This window comes from Oxyura jamaicensis, chromosome 4, assembly GCF_011077185.1.
Source record: "Oxyura jamaicensis isolate SHBP4307 breed ruddy duck chromosome 4, BPBGC_Ojam_1.0, whole genome shotgun sequence".
Lineage (NCBI taxonomy): Eukaryota > Metazoa > Chordata > Aves > Anseriformes > Anatidae > Oxyura > Oxyura jamaicensis.
The window spans coordinates 52,485,166-52,499,390 of NC_048896.1; the positions used below are offsets into that span (position 1 = coordinate 52,485,166).

A 14,225-nucleotide genomic window follows, 5' to 3' on the forward strand; every position below is an offset into this window, starting at 1 on the left:
ATGACGGCAGCCGCCCGCCGCCATCCGCCGCCATCCGCCGGCGCCCGCCCCGCCCGCCGCGTGTGCGGCGCCCCGCCGCCGTGCCGCGCCGCCCCGCGGCCTTACACTTTCTTCTTGGCGCCCTTCTTGCCGCCCTTGGTGAGCCGCTTGTTCTTGCCGACCGCCATCGTGCCGGCCCGCCCGCGGAAAGGCCGCTCGCCGCTCGCGCGAGACTTTACGTGAGCGCGGCTCGCGCGAGAGCCGCGGCGGCCGCGCTCTCACGAGAACGGGGCCGGGGGCGGGGCGCTGGCGGCGCTGCCCCAGGGCCGGGCTGGGGGGGGGCGCCCTGTCCGTCACGGCGGCTGCTCCCCGCGCCCTTCCCCTGCGCGGCCCCACGGGCGAATAAATACACAAAGGCACAGCAAGCAGCCACGCGCCAGCGCTGACCCAGGGCACGGGAAGCGCTGATGCTCCCCCGCTGCCGCCACGGCCCCCACCGTGCTGGCCCAGGGCAGGACCGGGGTGAGGGGGCGCTGGCGCGGTGCCGAGCTGCCCGTGTCCGCACCGCCGGGGCGGCTGCTGGGAGTCCGCGAGTGGCAGAGGGGGAGCGTCGGTAACTGAGGATGAGAAAGCCATGGAGAAGCGTTACAGGCCGAGGAACAACCCCATCAAAAAAAACCGTGAGCGCAACCTGCTAGGCCTTACAAAGAGAAAATAAAACCGTGCCTGCAAGGTGAAGGAATACGCAATTGTAAAAGGCTGTCTTATCTGGGACCGCATGAAATCCTGCAACTGTAAACCAACTGTTCACAAGGGCTGATTAGAAGTAAGGCACACATTTTTAAACAGCAAGCGTGATTAGACTTTGGAACCATTTAGAGGCTGCTAGTTCCTCCTCCCCTGCTGCCCCACAGGACTTGTAAATTGCTCTAGGTACTCTCCCCGTTGGCACGCTTTGGCTCAAGTGGGAGTTCATTCAGAGAAGTCTTGTGGTTTGAGTTACGCAGGAGGTCATGTTGGATAATCACACTGGCCCCTTCCAGCTTCATCATGAATAATCAACTTGAATTGCAGCTCATGCATTCCAGGGTATTGTGTCATGCCTCTTACAGGGAAGGGCAAATACTGCCATATGTACTCGACATACTTGGTTCAGAGACGCATACTTTGTAAGTCTAGCAAAGCTTGTAAGAAATCCTAGAAGATAAGGAAGCATACACATCATGTGATCCCAACACCCCAGACTCTGGAAATTATTTTGCAAGCACAGTAATTAATACTATGAGATGTTCTGGCCGCTTTCTTAGTAATTTGCATTACACGAGAGATGTCTGAGGACCAGCTTAAAGCACTATGAGCGCAGCTCTCTAATTACTTGACTTCCCTCTTCCTGCTTTCACATTCTGTCACTCATCAACAGGAGCCACATGCTGAGGACACACAAGAAGCACACCCTGTTACGTGATGGGAAGCCCGCTTTCCAGCAGGGTGCCAGAGTGTGTGGTAGCACCAGCGGCAGCGTGGGCTCAGTCCCACGCCAGGTACCTGCATGTGGGGTGCAGGTGCTCAGCAGATCACGGATCGAACCACCCAGCTGACAGGCAACTGCTGTCCCCGGACAGAAGCACGAGCTCTGCCTTGCTTATGGTGGAGGATCCCAGCTCCGTCCCTCAGCAGTGCTACAGCTGCTCACCGGCAGCACTACTCTAAGGCTGGGGCTTCTGAATCTGTAAGGAGTCATGAGTTACAACATGTCCAGGGTAATAAAAATCTTGTGCTTGCAAAGGGGTAGTTGTCAGCCACACAAAAGCCATCTGTTATATTTTACAAATGAAAATAGCAGCAGGCACAGTTCTGATTACTTCATCAATTTCTTTCACGCTAGCCTGGAATTTCATCTGCATGCCTACAGCAACTGGATTCCATCAGCAGCTCACACTATCAGACAGAGCTTAATCAGACAAAAGCAGACCTCCTGCTTACTAGCTCTTAGGTAATCAGGCTTCAAGGAAGAAAAAAAAAAAGGATGAAAAAAAAAACAACAACAAAATACTTCAGGTTTTTCTCCTGAATGTCAGGGAAAAGGACCCCCAACATGAGAAGCTGAAGCCTCCTTCTCCAAGCTCTACAAGTGCAAGAAACTCTTTCCAATTTTCCTGCATTGTTGGCTCATTGTTAATTAGGATTCCTTGCTGCAGATTGAGTTAACTGCAGAATCTCACCTGCACAAATAGAACACCTCTTCTAGTTCTGGAAATTATGCATCTCCAGAGGACAGCTTTTGAGGTTTCCTAGAAGTTTCTTAGTGAGATACCACCTATAATCTGTTCACCTGTCAGTACTTGCCCCCCCCCCCCCCCCCTTTTTTTTGCCCTGCCCAGCCACTGAAGGCTTTCTCCTCTCAAAGACTCCCATAGACACAAAGATCAGCACTTTTGTTGCCTTGATACTTCCCTCCTAAGTGTGTTTGGAATCATCTTTAAAGGAGAGGAGATCTGTGAGGCAGAAACAACAACAAAAAAAGCAAAATCAGTGGAGCCTAAAAAACATGGTAGGAAGCCCACTAGAAAGAAGGTCACACTGGATCAGGTCAATTGCCCTGGCACTTCAGCCTGATGCCTTTGCCCAGTATTTCAAACAGACAATTTGCATGTTCACAGTAAGCAAATACTTCAAAAGCCTCTAGCAGTCGGAGTAGCTAAAGTGCTTACAGTTTTTTTCTTCTCTCTTTACACAGTTTCTTTAGGAGGAAGTGCCCATTTAACCTTGATCCAACTTGGAAACTAGCCCTGTTTTGAGCAGGGATCAGGCTAGGTGGCCTCCAAAGCCCCTTGCATCCTAACTCCTTCTGTGACTCTAAACTGTGCCAAACAGGAAGCTTATTTTGGGTCTTGATTTTATGCCTCAACACAATTTTAGGCAGATCACCAAAATGGAACAGATTATCTATCAACTCCAAACTATGTCATCAAGAAGCATTTTCACCCTTCTTTCCTACCTTTTTTCACAATGAAAAGGCATTTTCCCTTTCTCTCTTTCCTTCTTAACTTGCACCAAGCTGTACAACTTCACCTACGGTTACGTAGCTGAGATGAAAGACCGGCTGGTTTTTATTTCTTTTACAGTCACTTCCCTGTTGGCTGTGATAATTCAATTCAATGGGGTTGGCTTGCTCTAGTTCTTAAAAAGGGCAAAGCTTTCTAAATATAGCTATCAGAGAACAGTTCATTAAATCAAGCCTTGTTGTTAGGAGACTTCTTTTTTCCCTTTAAGCATCCTTCACAACTGAAGTTATCAACGCAGAGGGCCACTCTTTACTCTGTTGCTATCATGTTGCTCTAGGTAACAGGAAAAAAAAAAAAAAAAAAAAAAAAAAAACACAAACACACCACACAACAACAATAAATCAGTCAAGCTCTACAAGATTTCCCCTTGTGAAATCCTTTGTCCTTAGGGAATTTAAGTTTTTTTGTTTGTTTGTGAATAACCCCACACATTGTTTTGCAGAGTTCTCTCTGCTTTAAGCAGCATTTTCCCCTCATTTTTTACAGCTATAGCTGGCTACACAAATACAATATAGCACCCCACAAGCCCCTATGTATATTTGCAGTTAAGCAATGCTCCAAAGGTGTTTTTTTCATTTTTTTTTTTCTTTTTTTAAAGCAGAGCAAGAAAATTATTTCTCCAAATATAATTTCTAGGAAATATCAAGTAACATTTCTATTCTCTGGTCAGGCTGCAATGAAGAGCTCAGACATAAAAGTGGAAGAAAGGGAAAAAAAGGCAAAAATAAGCTGAAGAAAATGGCATCCTTTCTGCTGAAACAGTTTGATAGCTCTACAGGTTAAACAAACAACAACGGAAAACACAAATTACTTTGTCTACATTACAAACAGCAGTACCGATTACCTGTAAGAAAACACCAGGCAAGTGAGATTCAAGATTGTTTGCAGTCTTTCACTGTAAATTATTTTATTGGTAGCACCATGATAAAGTTGCTTTCTTTAGGAAACTAGCTGCTGCCAGCTTGTAACGTGAAGAGAAGCACTTGCTTTAATGACAGAGGTCTACTTGTAACAGGAGGGCTTTGTGGGCAAAGGGAGTATTTGCCTCCTAACGTAAGGGACTGTAACCCCCACCTAGTAATAGATGCACTTTCATAATTCAGAAGCTGAGACATTTTACATTGCTCCCTATAAATCTTTGGAAACCTAGATGAATCAACATTTCCTGTCTTCTGCTCCAGCTTTCTCTATTTCCCTTGAACTTGCTTAACAGGTTTGGGATTTCATCTCTACCACCCTTTATTACTGGCCTTTGCAATCACATTCCTCAACATGAAGGGATTCTGTTGTACCCTTTCCTTCTAGTTTTAGAGGTATTTAATTATCAGAAACTTGCCTGTTCTCAGCTCACCTAAATTAACTCAGTCCCAAGCATCTTTCCACAGATTAGAAGAAGGAAGTTGCTATCCCTGTCACACGATGCAGATGAAATAAAGGGCACCTTTAAAGTCCCAGAGAGCTAATAGCATACATCTCAGTCAACACTTCAGGATATGACTTTCTTAAAAAAGGGACATGCAAGTCTCATTCAATATTGCCCTTTCAGGTGTCCAGTCTGAACAAAATGGAATTCTATTAATCCTGTTCAAGTGATCATGCTTTTAATAACACTTTCTTCTTGATAGATGAAAAGATTTTTTTTAGAAATATATTCCTAAGGAGTTTCATCTTACAGAGCGTCTTTTAAAGAAAAAAACACCACCACCACCACCCAGCAAAGCCAGACCCTTCTACAGAATCCTGTTTTTTTAAATATCTATATATATGTACAGACCATACATATGGTTAAGTAATCAACAGAAACTCACTGCATAAGCATATTTCTTGTTATGCCAGAAATAACTGGCATAGCAATAACAATAATAAAAATAAATAATATAAAAAGGCAGAAACAACTCTGCATCTCTGCAGAGTATGGTAGAGCCTGAGGTCTTGCTTCCATGGCAAATTCACTTAGATTAATAGACATGAAATCCTGCAGTGTAGGAAAAATATTTGGGTTTGCTCTGTATAGCTCTTTTTACTTTTGTCTACAACAAACAATTATTCATGAATAGATTAATCAAGCCTAAATTTTATCTGGTTAGCTGTAATAACATTAGTTATCAATTCAGGTGTAATTTAGGCAGAATATATCAGGGACTGAACGCTTTGCCATCAACGTTTACTCTTGGTGAATATATATATTTTTATAGCACTGCTATAGCTTATTTTATGTTCTGCTTATGTTTTGCTTCAATTACATTTATTTAGCTAGCTATAAGTATTTATACCAGTGCCTAAGTCTAGTTGCAAACAGCCATATGCCTCATTTGACAATATTTTCCTTAGCTCCTTGGAATCGTGGTGGTCACACCAGAACCTCTGTGTTTTCCCAATTCCCTTGCCTGAATACAGCTTTCTTCCTTTGCAGGCCTTCATTAATTAAAAATACTTTAAATATTTTGAATCCCACTGTAGCAAAACATTGTGGCATAACACATAAATTACTGAGAAAAAGCTACTGCTAGCCCAGCTTACCTCCTGCATTACTAACAAGAGGGCAGCACGCTCCATTTCCAGCCCCTCTCACCCTGGTGTTGTACTCACTGCAGCAGCAAACTTCTGCTGTGCTCTCCCTCTGCTCCACCAGCTAGGCCTTATCTGCCCTCCCCTTGAAAATCACCATTCATGGCCTTCTGTAGTTGCTTTGGGGTGGTGGTCCCACATCATATGGTAGAGGAGAGATGGTAGTATGGGGGTGTTTGTATGCTGAGCCCTGCTTTTTGTTAGTTACCAAAACATACAGAGATAAAGCTGGGAACGGGGGCTGAGCAAGTTCCTAAGACAGGTACATACAACCATTATGCCAGTTTTATAAGGCCATGAGGCTTGTGATTGGGTTCAAAAAAAGGTTTCTGATAGTTGTTCCTATAATGGACTAAGTGATTCTGAAGAGGGAATTCTACATAGTAGTATTTGTCTTAATACTTCAGATTATTTTAAGATTTTAAAGTTTTTATTTTAAGTTTATTTTTAAGTTTATTATAAGTTTATAAAGTTTTTATTTTACCTGCTTGTTCTGTTGCTACAGCTGGTGTGTTTTTGTGAGGCTGCGTTAGTTGCATGGTTTAATTGCAAAATATTGTTTCCTTGCAGGTACTTATTTTATTTGTTAGCTTTGATTGGTTTTAAGTACAATTTAAAACCACATGTATTAATTTAGGTCTTTAAGGAATGGTTCTATGCTACCTCTTAATTTTTACATATGGAAATGAAGCAGGGTGGGGCCAAATAGTTCCTGTGTTTTGTAATCTTCTGTCCCTTTAGATTCCACTTCAGTGGACTATTCAGACTTTTCTGTTTGAGAACATTTATGTGTAAAGTATTTGCATTGAAAAAAAAAACAAAAAAAAAAACAAACAGAACTATTCTTCCTTTCCTCCCTGTTTTGGTTAAGCAAGTATATGCAAATAATTTATTATCAAGATTTATCTATTTGTTTCTCTAATTTCTGATTATTTGGGTATTTTCTAGAAGAGTTTGATATTTACCCATAAAACTCGTAATTTTCTGCCTGTGTTGACTTCTGAAACTGTACTATTGTGCATCTTTTTCATACATTTTTTTTTTTAATCTAATTATTATGCTTGTCTAAAAACTGATTTTTCTCTGATTTTTTTTTTTCAAAGTGCACTGCTGAAGTGAGTATTTTCTTTATCATTTATTTCCTATCAAATTTGCCTGTGCTGCAGGTTAAAGTCTTTCTCCCTTGACTGCCAACTCAGCAATCGTTAATCGTTAGTCTGATGATAATTTATTCCATCTAATGATGCATGAGATGCAAAAAAGCCCAATGGAGGAGTCTGGGGGAGTGGAAATTAGGAGGGAAAAAATTCCCAAACCAAACATTGCCATCTTTTTTCCTTCCAAACTCAGCATATCTTTGCTGAAATTACTGAGACACCATGGAGCCTTTTTTTTTTTTTTTTTTTTTTTTTTTTTACAATCTCTTGGTGGTGGAGTCACACTTTAAATCACTCTGCAAAAGCATGACTTAGTTAACACTTCATTATATGAGAAGGTTTCCACTATGCCGTATTTGGCAGAAAAATCTGACTTTTCTCATGCATTTTATCCATCATCCATTTCAAATTAAGAAAAGAAAATGTGACATTAAAAGTTTTTGTTTAAAAGGCACATGGCTGAATGTCTACTTGTCTAATCATCAGTTGTGCTAGCTGGACATTTTAAAAATGTAAGAGATCAGGTAACAGATTTTTTAAAAAATCACATAAATACTTTTATTTTCCTTGAAGGAATAAATATTCCAGTATAAAGCATTATTTGAAGAGTAACATTTCATCTCAAAGATTGTGAATGGCTTGCAATGAAACTTTACAATGTGGCTAGCTAAATGAATTCAGTAAGTGGAGAACAAGGTTACTTGCTCAGATTAGGCTTTCCAATTTGTGATATTCAGACTAGCAACTGTCTCAATTGTCAGAGTAATACACATGGCGCATACACAGTCTCAGAGCCAAACCATCCCTTTTACAGCTTGTGTTGAGGAGAGAGGAACCTGTAAAATATTTCAGGGTAGAAAACGGTGTAGGAAATCTGGCAATCATAAGCTTAGTGGAAAATTCTTTTTCAAAAAGCAGAAAATAGACTTAGCACTAGAATAATACTATATCCAGTTCCCAGCAACGTTCACACTCTTGTAGCACTGGGATTCAAGCCTGTATGAATATGTGGATACTTATGGTTACTTTCTGCAGCTGAATCCCAAGTCCTTTATTCATTTTTTCCTCATTTCCTTAAGCAAGACTCCAGATTGTAAGATTCAAATAGTGAGATTACATATAGCTGAATAATAGCGCATACTTTAATTTTGTATCTTTTAAAGATACAATCTTAAATTTAGAGAGATCCTTCTGAAATGGATAAGTACACTTGAAATTCAATTTTTTTTACAAAAGAACACGTTTATACTCTTATATGGAACTATATTCAATAACTAAACAAATAGGGTATTTTCATCTAAATCAGTCTAGCTGCACTACCAGCAAATGTAAGCTTTTACTTCTGAATCTAGTCCTTCTTTTTTTTGATCTCTTTCAATACATAGGATGTTCTAAATCAAGATATCTCAGTGTATTTCAATAGGCACAGGCTTATATGGAAAGACTTCTCAACCCCAGACTCAGGTCGGTAATAATGTGATATTCTGACGAAGAATTACAGAAATATTGTACAGAAATATTGTACAGGAAGTAGCATCAAGAAGTCATCTAGTCCACTTCCCCACTATAAATATTTTTAGTCACATCTATGTAACTTGTTGAACAAAGAATGCAATGAATGGTGTAGAAAATGCCTGCTACTCTCTTATTATGTATTTTCTATTAACACACAGGGCTTTTTTTCCTATTATGTGAATGGGTATCTGAAAATATTTGTAAGCCTCTTTTTTTTATTATTATTATTATTACTGCCAGTTTTCAAAACAAAACTTTTAATAACCGATTTAAATACTTCTAATTTCAGAATATCACATTTTACCTTTATAAACTGCCTAAACAGAATAAAAACTACCAAAAACAACAAGAAAAAAACAACCCTAAAAGGCAGCCTCTGGTCTGTATTTCTTTAGAAAAATCTTAATCGATTCCATTTTTAAAATACTCACGACAATGCTCTGAAAACTGATATCCTCTCCAAGAAAACAAATACACTAGTACATAAATTTCACACAACTACTTGAAAAGAGACTAACATAAATGCAACAGCAACAAATAAGTTTAAATTATACTCATAGAATCATAGAATATTCCGAGTTGGAAGGGACCCATAAGGACCATCAAGTCCAACTCCTTGCACCGCGCAGGTCTACCCAAAAGTTTAGACCGTGTGACTTAGTGCACAGTCCAAACTTTTCTTAAATTCAGACAGTCTTGGTGCAGTGACTACTTCACTGGGGGGCCTGTTCCAGTGCGCTACCACCCTCTCAGTGAAAAATCTCCTCCTGATATCTAGTCTGAACTTCCCCTGCCTCAGCTTCACCCCGTTCCCGTGGGTCCTGTCACTGGTGTTTATGGAGAATAGGTCACCTGCCTCTCCACTCCCCCTTGCGAGGAAGTTGTAGACCACGATGAGGTCCCCCCTCAGCCTCCTCTTCTCTAGGCTGAACAGGCCCAGTGACCTCAGCTGTTCTTCATACGTCATCCCCTCCAGGCCCTTCACCATCTTCGTTGCCCCCCTGTTGCTATGAATATTCAATTCATATGTGTACATAAAAATTGCGCATAGAGTTTCTGGTTAAATCTCAGATGGAGAGGGCCCTGAGGTTAGCCTATACGACTGATTCTGCGAAGTCGCTGGAGAGGGCCCCAAGGTTGGCCTGTGTGACTGATTCTGTGAAGTCTCTGAGTAAGTTAGGTTGGAAAGGACCTCAGGATGGTGACTCCATGGCCCTTCTGGGCGGTGTGTTCCTTCCTGTACTTAAATGTCTAACTCCATCCCTGCATACCCACAACAATTCTGTATCTACTGTGCAGCTCATCCCCACTTTGACCTCCGTACACTTCATTTTTCTCATTTGAACCCAGGCAGGTTTTTCCCATTCAGCCAAACTGGCCTCCTGCTTTGTCCACCCACTTTCCTGCAGTGGGATGGGCTGTGCCTGTGCTTTCAGAAAGCTGGCCATGAAGACTGATGAGCTCCATGTGGCTCCTGCAGGGCACTCTCCCATGAGATGCTGCCTGCTAGCTCTCTGAACAAGCTGAAGTTTTGAGATTTTACTCTGCCATTGTTGCTGCTTCTCTCTGCTGCTTCTACTAGCTGCCACATGAGACTACATCCATTTACTTTCAGACTGTAAAGGTGGTATAAGCTTCTTCCTTATTTTTCAAAGTGTCAGTTTGCTTCAAGAAAAGAAAAAGATGATGAATCATTTGACATTTTTGTGTGTGACTATGCCACATGTGCTTATGAACTGGCAAAGAAGTGGCCAGCCAGAGCCAGAAAGAAATTCTTGGTTCTTCTTGAGATGAGATTACGGGTGCTTGTTTTTGTATGAATGCTTTTAACCTGCCTATGGATTTCTAATCCCCAACAGTACTCCTCTAAAACTAAGGGTGCGTCACCCTTGAAGGGTCATTACAAAAATTTCTCCATATGCACAACTCTACTCATCTCTGGATCTGAGGATATATTTTATTCTAAATAAAAGGAGAATCAGGCAATAAACAAATGTACCTGACTGAAATTGGCAAAGATAAAATAGGCATTTTGTCAAATATCACTTATTTGAAACTTATCTAGGTGACTGGTAAAGCTTTTAAAACATACTTATTATTTCAGGTACTTACATAAACATTGACTGCATATTAGAAAAGCTTTCCTAACCTGGTTCCCCGATATAGCACAGTTATCTGTATTTTTTCCCTGGGCAGTTCTTCAAAGGCTGAGTCCAAGAGTTTCCCCATTCCCGGTAGAATCCAAAGGCACTGAAGATACCCTGATGAAGATAGCTGGCCGAATCGTGTCAGAAACTGATGCAGCTTAACTGACTCTGACTTCTGCAGAGCTACATTCATTTGCAAGGGAAGTAAGCTCTGATCCCTAAGATAAAAGCAAAATGTCAGGGAGGAAAGATCAGAGATATGTTTCAGACATTTCTGCTGAGGAGAATCAGTTATTTCAACTCTCCACTTTAAACTTGAACTGAGTAATGTTCTTGTCTACATTGTGGGTTTTCCATGGAGATCTCCCAGGTTTTTTGAAGGAATAACCAGGTTTGAGAGTGAATGGTCAAAGGTGGTGTTGCAACATGTCAAAACCCTTTTTTTCACATTATAAATTCAGCTGCCTAGGAGGAAACCACCTCATGCCTTGGAGCATTTTAGGACAAACATTAATAATAACAAATTCTAATTGGTCATTATTGCTTGAACAGAAAATATCAGATTTCATTTTCACCAGGAGGAAATGAAAATGTCATGTACTGTAATATGACAGGCATGGAATTTACAGTAGTGATATGTACTTGTAATTACCTTTATATGTGTAAATGCACACAAAGCAGAACACCAGGGAGGCCGTTTTACAACAGATTTAATCAAGAGAACATCTACGTCTCCTCATAAACTTACTCAACCAACTTTGAAAAAAGAATGGAGTTGATTAGACAGGTTAATGGGGTGATGTCTTTATAAATGACAGATGGCCATGTTAGAACAGAAAGTTGTTCACTCTCCATTTTTTATTTTATTTTACTTATGAGAGTATTTTACTTTTTTTTTTTACTTATGAAAGCATTGCTCATACATTTTTGATTAGCAATGGTTCACTGAAAAAAAGGCAATTTCCAGTGAAACTGAACTTTTAACTGGATGGATGTTGTAACTATGCTTAAGTGGCAATAATCAAAACTAAAATACAAAATGAATTTTATGGAATTCCAGGTCCTTATAAACATCCTGACCTCCCCACATTGGGTTGCAAATGGCAAAAAGTGCTTACAGATTTGCAAGCTCATAAGAACATAACAAAGAAATGGAAACATGAAGAAGACAGCTAACTTTTTTATGATAAAAGGAACCCATTAGTGATGAATTTGACAGAGTAATTTAAAAAAAAATAGAAGTTAAAAAAGGCAACAGTCTTAATTAAGAATAATGAAAAGTATTACTAGTGCCACATTAGCTATACTTGGAAAAAGAAATCCACCTTGGGCATAATGATTTTCCCTCAAAACTACCTAAGTGTAGAATCTGGGATAGCCTAGATTGTTCATCTCCTCTCAGTCATAGGAGGTATCTGGATGTGGATCACATATGCAGTGTTAACTGAAGGAGGTCTTACTAAGACCTCTGGTAGAGTGCTGTCGGGACCCTGACCAGGCCTGAGGAGAAGTGCAGTGCCTGAAGTAATTCTTGAAAGCCACCATTGCAGCAGCAGCTCTTGGCTCTTTTCTGGGCATTAGGGTACCTGGCGATGGTCTTTGTGCCCCTGCTGGCATGTGTGACAGCTCGTGAAAATTTCCTGTGCCTACTCAGCTGTTAGATAATCAAAGCTGTATGATTATTTGTGCAACATTCTCCCAGTTCTTGTCTTCTCCCATATGGGAAATGACCATTCCTAAATGGAGCAGCAATAAAGAAAATAGGATATGCACTGCTAAGCCCCTTCTCCCCCCCCACCCCACCCCCTTTTTTTTTTCCAGCCTTTGATTGTACCACTATCTCCTTTGGCATTTGTCAGTGTTCTGCAGCTCCTTCATCTGATGTGGACCCTTGATTAAAACAATCCTACTGAATCTCTCTCTAGCCTCCAGACATGAATTCGAAAAAATAAAGTCTCTGAGGAATGTTTTCTGTTGTAGATCTCTGTGTGAATTTAAGACTTATGAAAAGCACTAAACTAATTTTTGAAAAACACTCTGGATCTTCAGGGTCTTTTTAAAATTTACTAGGACTGTAATGCTAGTGCAGTGAAACTATCTGTAAGCACATATGTGAAACTCTGCAGTTCCTCTCTCTGAACCTCTGTAGAATTCTGCAGACACTAATGGAAGACAAGCTGACCATCAGGACAATGTGGCTGCAGCATATCAGAGATCTGGCTCAGAATTTTTGTGACTTTTCTGAGTGTTAGTATATCACAGATTTAATTTCACTTATCTGTACAGATGCAAATCAATAGTTTCCATACTGGTGGCTAATCCTCATTAACAGAAATGGATCAGCTTATCTTTTAGGTTTGTGATTAGGTGGCTGGCAGCTGCAGATATATTGTTTTACCTTTCACTAGTAACATTATAATAAACAGGTTGGAGTGATAATTTTACAACATATTTAAGTCACTATGCAACTCAATCAACTTGTCCCACAGTTCACCCCTTATTAACATAGAGAAAACAAATTTCACACACGGTATTCATCTAGGTAATAGCCGTGACTGGCTTTGTGTTCTGCATTGGCATTTCCAACAGGCTAATTGCAATAACGTCAGTAAAATCACTTATCCATGTGTTACCATCTGGTCAAGTGTTACCAAGCCAAGATGGACATAATGAAGTGGAGATTGTTTAGATCTACCCTTGCTCAATTAATTTCTTAAGTTCAAACAAAATTTAACCATGTACTAATACCATAGCCAATCCCAGCAGCTAGATTCCAGATTTTCTCCAGAGCTCCTATTTTCCCCAGAGTCAGCTTGAAGCTCACAGCATTTTGCATTAGGGACACAATTTTTAAGGCTTTAGATGGTGATAACTACATCAGCAGTGGATCTCTGGTTTCATAAATGTAGTGAGAATAGAATGAATGGGACTAATATAGAAAGGATTATGTGAAAGATTTATATCTTCAGGAAAGACACTGCCTTCCACACTGCCTGATGCTTAACAATAAGCAACTGTTTTTCAGAACCTGGCTGCTCTGCAAGGTGGTCTGTTTTAAGTGCCTTGATAGACAAAATACCACAGCTAATCTATTCAGACAATTCTCAATCACTTTAGCTTACTGTGATTTCATTAATCAATGAAATAGAAGAATTTTCCTCAGTACATGGCTATTATATTCTAATGAAAGAGACTGCATTTTGGGAGAGCCTGGTAAATGCTACAGTTTTTAAAAAATCTTATTTCTATTTGCATTCCATTCCTAAAACTCAACTGATGCCCTTGATTCCTTACTGCTCTGTATCGACTATCTCCCTGTACACCTTCTCCTTGCCGTTGATTCCTGCTTCTAATGCAAGCCTCTTAGCCTGCATTCCTTTTGCTTTCTGCTGTCCCCTGTTTAATTTACCTCACTATTTTGATACAGTTCCTCTCCTTTCAAAAACATGAAGACTGCCTCCTCTTTGTTTTCCTGCTTATTCTCCTACATACACCACTATGAAGTTTTCTCCCTCCAGCAGAGCCTCCTCCTTATGAATCCTACACATGTATCTCGTCAGAGGGAGCTATATTGAAAAGAAAATGAGATGATAAAAAAATAAAAGTAGTTATAATGTAGAAGTTTAACGTGAGCCAAAGTTAATACAACATGCAAAATATATTAAAGTCATTTAAAAATAATTAAAACAAAGAGAGCACAAATTCTCAGTGCCCTCTTTTCTTTTTCTTTCTCTTTCTTTCTTTCTTTCTTTCTTTCTTTCTTTCTTTCTTTCTTTCTTTCTTTCTTTCTTTCT

At 40.3% G+C, this 14,225-nt stretch overlaps 1 protein-coding gene across 1 annotated transcript in view; it reads right to left on the reverse strand.

The window, feature by feature from the left end:
- RPS3A (ribosomal protein S3A) overlaps positions 1-262 on the reverse strand; it is a 3,700-nt gene extending 3,438 nt beyond the window's left edge. The window contains exon 1 of the mRNA XM_035323865.1: positions 106-262. Coding sequence (XP_035179756.1) covers positions 106-167 — 62 coding nt within the window. The 5' untranslated portion in view covers positions 168-262. The remainder of the gene's footprint in view (positions 1-105) is intronic.
- Positions 263-14,225: the final 13,963 nt, after the last annotated feature.